Source organism: Toxorhynchites rutilus, chromosome 2 (assembly GCF_029784135.1).
Source record: "Toxorhynchites rutilus septentrionalis strain SRP chromosome 2, ASM2978413v1, whole genome shotgun sequence".
In the NCBI taxonomy this organism is placed as follows: Eukaryota; Metazoa; Arthropoda; class Insecta; order Diptera; family Culicidae; genus Toxorhynchites; species Toxorhynchites rutilus.
Genome location: NC_073745.1, coordinates 333315655 through 333328628, shown reverse-complemented (window position 1 = coordinate 333328628; position 12974 = coordinate 333315655). Strand labels below are relative to the sequence as shown.

At 38.3% G+C, this 12974-nt stretch overlaps 1 protein-coding gene across 1 annotated transcript in view; it reads right to left on the bottom strand.

Moving 5' to 3' along the window:
- The window catches only part of LOC129767115 (uncharacterized), a 51076-nt gene extending 39573 nt beyond the window's left edge, over positions 1–11503 (bottom strand). The window contains exons 1-3 of the mRNA XM_055767736.1: positions 11331–11503; positions 11139–11179; positions 10021–10116 (exon numbers count right to left, since the gene is read on the bottom strand). Of these exons, the coding sequence (XP_055623711.1) occupies positions 10021–10116; positions 11139–11179; positions 11331–11503 (310 nt within the window). The remainder of the gene's footprint in view (positions 1–10020; positions 10117–11138; positions 11180–11330) is intronic.
- Between the last annotated feature and the right edge of the window lie 1471 nt (positions 11504–12974).

The window sequence follows — 12974 nt, the reverse complement described above, 5'->3', positions numbered from 1 at the left end:
AACTAAGAAGAAAGCGAATGACATTAATGATTTCAAGAGGAGATGGAAAAGCGCCGCCGCCAGCATAACTGAGGGTACTGTACGGAACCTAATGCCACGTTCCCAAGAAAGTTCGTGAATTTTACAGACTACGTAATCAACATCGAAGTAAGCTTTCCTTGTTTTAGATATAAGTCTATTTTACTGAAATAAACAATCGATTTTGTTGTATTACGTGAATTTTTGTTTTGCTGGCATCATCTTGGTGTCCGAAATTTAACGTGGACAGGCTTTAAAATGGGTTAACGCGATTATTTTATTTTTGGATTTATCCATATTTTTATTTTTCAATATTCTCAATTCTTTTATTTTTTTTTCAATTTGTTCTGCTTTGTGTGTGTTTTAAATTTATTATTTTTCATTTTCCATATTTTGAACATTTCTAACTTTTTTAATTTTTGACCTTTGAAATTTCAGATTTTTTTAATTTCCATTTCCATTATTTTTTGTTTTTTTTATTCAAATTATTCGAGTTTTCGATTTTTCAGTTTTGATGTTTTTAATTGTTCGATGTTTTAATTTTCTATCAGGCGATTATTCGATTATTTAAATTTTATTTGTGTTTTCAATTTATTGATTTGTCGTCTTTGTCGATTTGATCGGGTCGATGTTTTTCGATTAGATGTTTTGAAAATTTTTGAAATTGGTTTCAATTTATTTAAATTGTTTAAAGCTTTATTATTTTTTCAGCTTCAATTTTTTAAAATTTCTTTTCAAGTTCTTCAATTTGTTCTTGTTTTGGATCAAATCTTAATTTTTGAATCTTCGATTTTTTTGAATTTTTTATTTTTTTGGGTTTTTTATCGAATGTTTTATTTTTTTTATATTTATTTTTATATTATTTATATTTTATATTTTATAATTTATAATTTATATTTTTTATTTTATAGTTTAGATTTTATATTTTATATTTGACATTGATGCTGAAAAGGTGTTGAGACAAAGCGGCCAAAACTTTGCGAAGAAAAGAGAACGGTTTTGACTCATGATACTCTCTGCATCTACTTCCTTTCTAGGGAAGTCGCCTTATCGACTAATATAAATTGCGTTATTTTAATTTATTTGCGTTTGAGAATTCCATACAAAACAACATATGCTCTAAGCTGAGGATTGTACCGCTCATGGCAACTCTACACGAGCTGATGATTCTGCCGGCTAGTGACCATTCTATCCTGGATTCCTCGTGTCGAGAAAGACGCACCACGCTAGATATGGGGTACAAACTAGGGAGGCTTTGCTGATTAATGGTCAGCTGCATCCCAATAAGAAGGATCCTGTGTCGGGCGCACGTAGAGAGAATTGCAGACTGCAACATCCAAATTATTGTCGAAATATTGAACTCCAGGCTGACGCCATATGAGCCTTAATAAAAATATATATTTTGAAAAGAAAAAACACATGCCTTAATTTTATTTTGAGTGGCAAGTCCGAAGACAATTTTGGGTTGAGATCTGATATTTATTTCAAGCATTGCTTTAGCTTCAGCTACATAAGTTTCGCCAAAATTTGAAGCCATATCACAGTCATTTTTAAAGCATTTCTATACATAACAATTCAGAAGGTTTTTTGCTAAATGGTAAAAAGCTGCTACAGAAAAGTTCTCTCAGACCGATTGGATAAAAAAACGATTTTGACAGATCGACTGAAGCCTTTTCACTAATCTTTTACCACTGTTACCACTGTTACTGTTGAACTATTTTTCTTATTTAATCTACCTATCCGTTATTTCCTTGTTGCACGTATACACTTTCGAATCCGTCAATACAATTTCAATTGAAACATACAAGAACGCAATTACCATATGCATGTCTTCTTCTGTATGTAACAGTTCCTAAGTTACGATTATTGCGTAATACTCTGCTACCGCCTTATCCAGTGCATTCCCCACCTAACCAACCCCCGCGCATTCCGTGCGACGGTTCCGATGTGGTCCTGTCAAGGCAAGAAAACGCGACTCGGTTTTGTGTGTTGTGTTCTTCCCACATTTTTGCCGAAGCCCACGCGCGCACAGCACGGATATGGGTTCCCTAGCAGCGTCGGTTTATTATTCTCCCGGGCAAGTAGGGTTTCATCGATCGGCGACAAAATAATAAGGATGCTGCCCGCCGCCTAATTTGAATAACACTGAAAATGTCAACCTCTCGAAAAAGTTCAATGGCAAACTGGAAGTGTAAAAAACACTTGCTGGTCTATTTTCCTTCCTCTCGCAAATAGCACCGAGCAAACATACCGTTGGAATGCGAGATGAGCGCTCACGAGAGAGATAGAAAGACAAGACGAGCAAGGAAACGCGGTCGTAAAGCGTGCGGTCGGTCATGCTATAAATAGTAGGTACACAAATTGGGTACAGCATGCCAAAATGCACTTGAGAGCGACCGAATGAACAAAACACATATCATCTCATCTCAACTCGGTCGGGAAATCCCTGCGCCCTGCGCTCGCTCGATTCGGTCCAAAACCGTCTGCGATACCTGCTGCTGCTGCTGCCAACCACCAACACCACCGCACATGCCATCATCGCAATATGAGAAGGAAGTAAACACCACTCCACCCGATATACATAATAACAGACTAGAATACCCCGAAAATAAAAGCAAACGACGTCATTCCGAAGGCTGCGCGAGGGGAAAACGCCTCATAAAGTAGGGTCAAATGACTTTTACCTTCCCGTTGCCTGCTGTCCTTCGATGTATGGCGTTGTGTTGCCCACTCTTCCAGCGTTTATCCTAATTCTGCTGAAAGCCGCGCTCGAGTTGAAGACGAACAAAAAAGAGGCGCTGAAGCTTCTCCGCCCCTCGACCGAACCTAACAACCGACCGATCGCTCACTTGTACTGATTGAGTTCATTGTATGGGAATCCCCTCACGTAATGAAAGAAAAGCGGCTATTCTCTCTGTCTGCCTCTTCCCTCACCTCACCCATCGATTGTGTTTAGTGTAGCAGTTTCGGTTGTTGGTCGTGCCAAGTGCCTGCCTGCAGCGAACAACTCGAGAAACGAGAGTCCTCGACGCAGCGTTTTCATCGAATTTTCAAAGAGTCGAATGGGAGTCACGTTTTCCTGTGTGTTGTTGTTGTTGGTTGTATTCGCCCGTCCGTCCGACGGAATTCCTCAACGAACCCAGAAGCAACAGCACAGCTGTGGGGTGCCCAACACATGCGCCACATTTTTCCTACTGATATGTATGTATGTGGATATCGCATACCCGCGCCCGAAGGCGTGTAAGCATGTATGCGCCTGCAGCCAAAGTTAGCGTAGACAACTGTCTCTGGGTATTTTGCGGCTTGCTCGCGAATATGTTCTCCCGCCCGCACTCCGGTTGCGCGTGTGTCGCTGCATTTTACCCACGAAAACTTGTTACACCCACAATCGCGAACGAGAGTGGTGCCTCGATAAAAATATATATCATGAAAGACCGATTCCGATACCGAACGAATGTGGCCGCGCTTTGTTTTGCTTTCCCTGGTGCACGAGGGAATATGGCAAAGTGCAAAATTTCTACCGCCTGGTGGTGATGGTGGTGCTGGTGGATCCGGGAGGAGACGGAGCGTTCGTGTAGCGGTATTAGAAGGTGCAGCAGCAGCAGCAGCAGCGGTAGTGCAATCGGTTGCACTTCATTGGGCGACAATAACAACATTGACAGGGGGAATACAATGCAGGAATGAAAATGCGAGGGTTTGATAAGTGAACCCACCAGCGACTGAGGGCCTAAACTGAAAACTCGGCCACCTCGAGGGTTGTGATTTATTAGCGAAATATGTCGAGTCGGTGGGTTTCGAATCTGCAAATGGGATAGATTGACAATGACATAACACGTTGCAGTCTAATGGGTATCTCATAAGCAGTGCATTTCTATTCCGTATCGGTTGTATTGACCCTGTTTCGTTGTGGTTGTTCATTTGTGTCCATGAAATTTGAGATTTGAATGATCCATTATAGTATCATTATAGTACTTCAGTGCTCCCGTGGCCGAGTGGTTAGCGTCATAACTAACATGCCGGGTGTTCGGGTTCGATTCCCGTTCTGGTCGGGGGAATTTTTCGTCAAATAAATCTCCTCCGACTTGCACTGTGATCACGCGTATTCTAGAGCTTGCCACTCAGAATGCATTCAAGGCGTGTTATTTGGCATAGAAATCTCAACTAAGTACTAATAAAAATGACGCAAGTAATACTACGTTGAGACGGCGAAGTTCCTCTAGGAACGTTAGTGCCATTGAAGAAGAAGAAGATTATAGTATCAGGTGCTGGAACAGGAATCGAAAATAAACCCGGAGAAATACTCAGGGCAGATGACTCAGTGTTATATCTTCTCTCTGTATGAACAGTGCAATCTTTATTAGGCGTCGTGTACAAATTACGTAACGCATGTAGGGGGGGAGGGTGGTCGAGGTTTTGTTACCTAATGTGACATAGGGGAGAGGGGGGGTAAGCGTGCTCACTACGTAACAAAATTCAATTTTTATTCCTAAATAAATTCAGCGCCCCTATATGCTTGAGCAGATAGCTTCGATTCTGGGGCCGAATATGGTGTGTTTCCTGAGTCAATATGATAAAGCACGTGTTGTAATGGGCTAAACCGCGGTCAATAGGCAGGCACCGATTAATGCATCTCGAATATCGCGTTAATCTTCCAGATCATTATTTTTCTTGGCTGCTACACATAAGGTTGTTCCATCGATTATCACAGGTGCAGAAAGAAGCTAGGACACTTTGGTCATTCTGAATCAGTTGGATACAGTGATCCAACGTACGTTGCAGTTTGTTCAGGAAGGCACTGTTCTTCAAATTCATGGGCTCGATTTAAAAAAAAGGTGGCGAGCTCCCTGAATTCGAAATTATTCGATAATGTGGATGGAGGAAAAAAGTCATAGATATATATTTTCATCATTTTTATCAATTGATTCTTGATGCAATATTCTTTTTTTACAAATGGTCCAGAATGCATGGCTTTTAACCGAGTTGAACGTCGGAAGGCTATTATTTCTAGAAGTTAGAAGGATTAATACTTTCGCATGATAATTATGGATCTCACTTGGATGAAAAACTCAAAACAATCCGAAACTGGAAGCAAAACATTTTGAGTATGCAGCGAAATCGTTAGATGATCTGTAGAACAACCTAGAAATCGATGGATATCCCGATGAAGCCTAATATATTAAGCCCAAAAACTCCCAAAATTGAGGAAGTGGAATTTGTAGGATATTTAGCCGTATGATTTTTCTCGTCACTTGAGAGCATCCCAGTACTCTTTGCATGTTGTTTACTCCCGATGGAAACCAAATATGGCTCAATCTGACCATTCCCGATTATATCTGTTATTCTGTCCCACACACACTTCCGCATATAAGATAAGGCATCTCAATGCGAATACAGCGCAGATGAGTTGATCTGAAACAGGACCCATCAGTAGAACGACAGACTGCATCCAAAATAATACGTGCGTGAATTTCAAATTTAGTCAAATATATAGGGGAAGATGGCCCTGATTAAACCCCTTAAATTGCAAATGTGTTCCGTTGATGTTAAACACATGAGGGAACGTGTTAAATAACTACGAAGCAAACACAGAGGGCTGGTTCAGGACCACCACAATTTTTTTCAATTAACGGTATGCCGTTTACTTCAAGCATCAGGTAAATTCAATCTATATAACTTGTCTTGAAGAGCAGACCATAAGCAATCGAACTAGTTTAGTATTGTAATGTTTCATCGCCTGAAAGAACATTTGACTCAGGGCCTTATTCCCGTATCCACTTACACTTACGTTTCCACTACGCTTACATCTCACTTCACTTTTATGCGTTTCCACCGACCGTGAAGTGTAAAAATGAACTTCGCCTAGAATGTGAAGTGGATACCAAAATGACCCTGTGTTCATTTCCGATGTCGTTTCTAATGGCGCGTTTACATTTGGGAGATCTATAGCTATAGATGGATTTATTCACACGACAATAGATGTAAACGGGTGAGAATATATATGATACACTTTTTCGAGGTATATATAACCACTATGAATAGAATAAATTCAGGCATATGTAAACGCTGGTGAATTTCTCTTTGGTGAGAAATCACTAAAGTTGGATGCAGTTCTACTTCAGGTGAATAAATTCACCGAAAATATGAATATATTCAGTATAAAAGTTCGCGTTAGTGTAAACGGTTGATGCGATTTCTATAAATCTCATCCTATTTTTTCACATTAATATATCACTAGTCTATACCCACCATAATAGAAACGTCAGTTGTATTTTGTTTTGTTTATCCTCGAGTTGTGTCGATACACCCAGAAAATGGATTACTAAAAAAAAGCTTCCAAATCTTTTGTAATTCAAACAGTAGAATGTACATATTTTCTGTAAATATTTCCAATCGTTTGTAAAATGAATGTCAGATGCAATACACATCCCTACCAACGATTGATTCATTTTACTTCGCGGGGTTAGTAACTTTTACGATTTTCATTACTGGCAACCGCGAAGAAAATAAATTTATTAGCCTAATTACCGAGTTGTTAATTGAGTTGCAAGGCACTACTTTCCGATATTGATTTCATCACAGAAGAAGGTCGTATTAACTCAGATTCGGGATAGGTAAGTAATATTCGTGAAAATCAATTCAATTTATGTTCTTTAATTAATATTTATACATATTGGATAGCAATGATTTGTGCTCGTCTGCTGCGGGAGAATGCGAAGACATTACTTCAATAGTAAGGAATCTGGGTACTTCGATACACAAAAACGAGCCCTGTCGAGTCCTAGTTCTACCTGTTGGATTCGGTCAAGGACAACTTCATAAACGTTTTGTAGACGATTGTGATCGGTGGTTCAATCAATTAGATGTTTTCCGGATTCGTCACGACGCAGGTTTCGTATCCTGCGCGTCAAGTCAATGTTGCAACGGGGCATAAAGCTAGCTTCACTTAATGCCATCTGGGTTTTGTCGGTTTCATGATATCTCCCGAATGTGTTTGGCTGAGAAGTAATTACAAGCTGGTCCTGGGAGAGGGTAATGGTGAGAATTGAGTAGTCTGTCGTAGCTATTCATAGTAATAACTGTGTATTTTTTCCTAATTTGTAGCCATGGATCAGACCCAATCGAAGCAGGATCAGATGTCGATAATTTAGATAGTTCAATAAATAATTTAGATAGTTCAATAAATAATTTAGATAGTTCAATAAATATTTTAAATAGTTCAGATAGTTCAATAAATGAATAAAGATGCATACAAAAGCTCAATAAATTCATAACAATATATGCATAAAGGTAGGGTTAACATAACATGTTGTATATGTTATACGAACATTGAACCGACTGCTTATACTGGGTTATACTGGCCGATTTGACATCATATCGTGTAATATGTACGAAGAATTCGTATTGCAAACATTTATTAAATATTGGTAATATTTACCAAAAAGCTCGTCATATATACCAACTTTTCGGGAGAGTGTATGACTGTTTACACAAAAGAGAGCGTGAAGTGTAAATCAGAACAACATCGGTGGATGAACTCGGTGTATTGATAGTGAATTCTACCAAATGTTTACAGTGGCGTGTATTCCGGAATAAGGTTGTACTCACTACACATTGTTTTCACGTGTAGTGTATTCGGGAATAAGGCCCTCATTCTCAGTACTGGTTAATAATCTATCTTTCCCTTTTTGAAGCATTGAAAACACGGAATGTCACCAAAACGCTGGGATAAAAGGTGCAAGAAAATGGTCATCATACGTTAAAATCCTCAGTTTTATGACACCTTTCATTTGACACTGATAGAAGTTCGGTAGGTGGCACCATTGCCGAGATCCAAGAGGAGGTCGGTTCAAGACCATCGGTCAGATTAGGACCATTTACCCCTATTCTTTAAATTTGAGAACGTATTTTTTAAATTTCTAAGAAAGCGACCCTTTTGTTGAGCAGTGACAAATCTCGATGCTCGATTCAGTCTCGAACTTCTGAAAACAAACAGTTATTGTTGTATAAATCAACATCAATTTATACCAGCTCCTGTTCCTCTCAGCCAAACACTAGATGTTTTGAAAGTACCAATCCCAACAGATGTAAGCATTGATTTTCTTTCTCTGTTTGTTAGAAATTCTATGAACTTGTCAAATAAAATTCGAATAAACTTTGATTATGGCCAGGACAGATTTTCTACGTTGATATTTTCATTATTTAATAATTACATAGGTGGGGAGGGGGTCCAAAAACCGCATTTTTAGCGTTACGTAATTTGTGCACGACGCCTTATTATTAAAAAAGTTTCTTAAAAATATTTCTTTAATTGGAATGAGCTCTTTAAATACACTAAAATTGATTTTTTTTCATCAGTTTCTCTGAAGCAGTAGTCTGCCATTTTCCCTGATATCTGTATACAAAAATGAAATGTTCAAGAATTTAAACAATGTAGGATTATACCTTGATCAAAATTTTGTAGGAATTGAACTTTTTCAGTTAAAAGTTTTTGTAAAAAATTAAGAAAAATATGTTTGGCCCTTCTCAATAAGCAGTCCAATTCTCTTTTGAAGATTTCAAATATGCAAAGTTGTTTAAATGGCCAATGTCGCTACACCCACAAAGTTTCTCAGTTACTACATGATTTATTTGAAAAAAATATGCCTCAGATTACGGATACTTTTTGCCTTAGATGAATTAGGGACATTTCAATCATTTGGTCGTGTTGAAAGAGACCTACATGGTTACTGATTGTATATAAGTGAGGTGTAAAATGTTCATAAAGTCTAGTTAATTGAGCTGAAATACAGGAAGCTAAGATCCTAAAAATTTTGCATTTTTTTACAATACTGTGTTAAAATACATTTTATTGATGAAAAGCATTAAAATAATTATCATTAATGATAAAAAAAGGTAGCACAAAGTAAAACTAATCTAGAATGTAAGAAATTCGTGAAGCTTACTGATTATATTTTGTGACTGCCTGGTACCGCATCAGTTGAAATGGTCAGAGGATTTTTACATGATACATACAACGATTTACATTATACATGATACATTTTTATATGAACAACGAAAAAGTCTCGATCTAATGTTGAAACCTTGAAAGTCTGAGTTCTGTAGACGTGGAATTTGACAAGTTTTATGATAAGATTTCCAAAAATTTTAATTTCCTTCGCAAGGGTTTTTCATAATCTAAATACTACTTCGTTGTAGAGAACAAAGAGGGCCAAACATGTTAGATTATTTGGTTGTTCTCTAAAAAAATGCGTTTTTGTCATTTTTTGCCTTTTTTGCAGGGACACTTTTACGAAAAGCCCCAGAATACCCTCAACACTAAGTGCAAAGTTTCACTGAAATCGAAAGTATGAAATTCGAATCGATACCACTAGAATAACTTTGTAGAAATCCAGATTGCTCGAGAATCAGCGAATAACGCATATTCTCACAGACCATCAACCGATCATAGCGAACACCGTATTGATAGAACGGAACAATTTAGATTAACTCATACCGTTTTCCTTATTATTTTTTGAGATTGCGCCGTTTCTTATGAATCATTGGTACATTAAGCAGATAAGTCTACAATCTTGAATAATATTTGTAATACTATTATCAATTCCTGCCTTTTTTTCCCCGGTTGAAGCGAAAATTTGCTTGATGTGTTAGTGCAATTTGTATCAAATCGGTGTGAAAAATTATACTTAATGTAAGTAAACTTAATGTTCATATAAGAGCTGTAGTGAATTACGAAATAAAATAAAATCGCCCATGACCATCTCTGAGTTCTACTCGGTCAATGATTGTCCGCAACTGTTCCTTGGGAAGAGCGTAAGAATAGTCGCCAATAAATGTTTGATAATTATGTAATTTGTGCCATGTATTTAACTAGGATTTTCTGATATACTTCTGATAATCTTCAATGTTTTAATATTTCAAGCGTATGACTCATTATAAAATACACAAAGAATGAAAAGGCGTCATGGAAGTTATAACAGAGATTACTTTTAAAATCAAACTTACTTGTTTTGGTAGTTCCCTTCTTGCGTGCCATCGCGAACGCGACCGTTTGTTTAGAATTGCAAATCAATCGCACCCAGAACGAGTTGTGTCGTTTTGCTACGAAAACAAAAATAAAAACGAACGATATGTTTCTTCTTTTGGCCTGCGAAGCGATTGCTGCTCTTCCGCTCTTCCGTGCACTTCTCCGCAGCACACCCCCTCCCAAAAGCTACCGTTTTGTGTAATGTTGAATATGAGCCACCTTTCCGCTCAATCGGCATATGTGCACATGGGGGGTGAGCCTCTTCTACTGCTGCTGGTGCTGCTGCTACAAGTGCGGCGGATTTTTTCTCTTATTTCGCATATACATTATTTTTCCTTCCCCGCCACCATTTTTTTCGTACTCTCAGCGACGTAAACAAGTATGGCATTCACTATCTCTCACACGAAACAGCCCGCAAAAAGCCGAACCAAAAACATACCGCGCGAATCCACAACGCAGTACATCGAATTGATTATGACGATGTTTGTTGGAAGCACCACAGGAAAAGACCAGCGAATCATAAACCAAGCCGAGTGAAAAAAACAAAGAAAATCCACGTATACTCGCACACGGACCGTCGCCTCGGCCGCCGTTTTTATTTGCACGGTGTTGTATTACAACTTGCTTGCTGCTGCTTCTGCCGCTGATGATGATGATGATGGCTTTCGGAACCCCCGCCGCACACAAACACACTCACGCAAGCACACGTACTGAGCGCGGCCAGGCGATCACATTCTCCAAAACCACGGCGCGGCGATGACGATGCTGACGACGACGACGACGACTACTGCGACGACTGAGCACTTCTTCTTCCTTGCATTTCGCCACACTTGTTTTTCCACTTCATATAATTTCGGATTTTCACGCTCGAGCGAAAATTCCTTGCTTCCATTTGCATAAACACCACATCGCCATCAGTTTCTTGTCTTTAATCAAACCATCCGTCCTTCGTCCTGTGAGTGCTTCTTCATGGTGTCGCCCGGATTATTACACATATAAAAAACTCAATCACCGAAAACACTGCCGTCGAAAAATTATCGCAGAAGCAACAGAGCAGTAAGGACACTCGAGGAATTCCCTTCGCTCTCCGTCTTACTTTCTTTCTCTTTCACGCTATCATCCAAGCTGACAAACACACTGTGGGTACCAAAATCAAAACTTTACTCTACAAGCAAACCAAGAGCACGGCTATGTATGCAACAGAGCGAGAAAGATGGTGTTGCTGATATTTGTGTGTAGATGATGTACCGAAACAACAACAATAATGATACACTAAATGAAAATTGACCTGTCGCGCGCTGCAAAAAATCCGGACTGCTCTCTTTGAATGGCAAACCTTGAATGAGACGCGACCAAGAAGCCGATGGGCGAGAGAGCTCTGAGCGCGATAGCGCAGACTTGTCTTTCCATGCTTTTCCTTTCACTCATGCTGCTGCTGCTGCGTTCCGTTTGTGTGGGCATCAAGCACTCACGGTGTAGCGTGTGAAGAAGTAAACTACTACTGCGAAGAAAGAGAACGAGAAGCAGAGAGTGAGTGACCAAAATAGTAAACATCATCATTGAAGCTAAGAACTGGTATTCCATTAATGATTGCGAGAATAAATGATTTTTGTTCATTTTTTATCAAATTTAGAAAAAAAATGTTCATAAAAATTATTTTCTTCTTAAAATTTTGGATTCTTACTATCATAAGTGATTTAAAAATCCTCAGAATGGATCTGTTATTGAAAGTATGCCCATGTTCATAAAATTGACGAATTACATGCCTACTATTTCATACCTTTATATTCATTACCTACAAAATTATGGTAGGAAATTATTAGAATTTTCATAAAAAAAATCCCAAAATTTTTTTTCAAAAAAATTACTCTGAAAAAAAAATTTTAAGAATTGGAATTCATTTTTCTCAAAAACGTATTTAAAAATATATATATAATTCTCAGAAAAAAAATATATGAACAACTTTTCCATGTATTCTTTGAAAAAAATTACAACTAATCCTAATTTTGTTTTGAGTCAAAAAGCGATATAGTGTCTTCGATAAAGTTTTAGAACTAATTAAAATATGACCTTTTTTTTCGAAGACGTCAACTTTCTATCTTTTATATGTTCTGGAATATACTGGATTTTGACGTAGGACTACGTCTTTCATTTCTATACCGGGGTGTAAAATCAAAGTTTCGAAAACGAAAGCGTTACGCCGGAGACCGAGATTTTGAGCGTTAATAGCTCCTAAACAGCTGAACGAAATGGTATGATAAACACTTCATTCGAAAGATAAAATATCTACGCGTTCTATACTTGTTACTTTTTGATCCAAAAACTTGTTTCAATAGTCTTAAAATTGCTTCCAAAACAGGCTATTGAAATCACCAATCGGTATATAAGCGAGCGCCGCTTGGAAATCCACTCAGTTCTAATTGAACAGCGATTGGAGCATGTTGTCGCTGTTGTGGTTAAGCTCTTCGTTTATCATAAAAGCGCGGATGAACGGTGTCACCAAGAGCCTGTTTGTGCACCCTAGGCCAGAAAGGAATCCATCAAGAGGAGAGTGATGCCACAAACGGTTCCCCGGGAAGACATCGCTACACACACATACACGCGCGGAATTCTTTCCGTTTGGGTGCCATTCAGCATCGAGAAAGTTCCGGAAAGATCTAATCATTTCTGGAAAATAATCTGGGAATTTAAAAATACATTCATGTGAAAGAGTTTATTTGAATGTTTTCTATCCATGTAACACTGTGACCAAATATTTTTCAATCAAGTACTATTAACATGTGGTTATCGAGTTAGTATTAACCACTGGTGGGCTTCCAGTATCGAGGAAAATGTGGAAATATCTAATCGTTGCTGGAAAATAATCTGCCAGTTCCCCTTGGAATTGAAAATTACATTCAAGCGAAAGAGTTTATTTTAATGTTTTCTATCC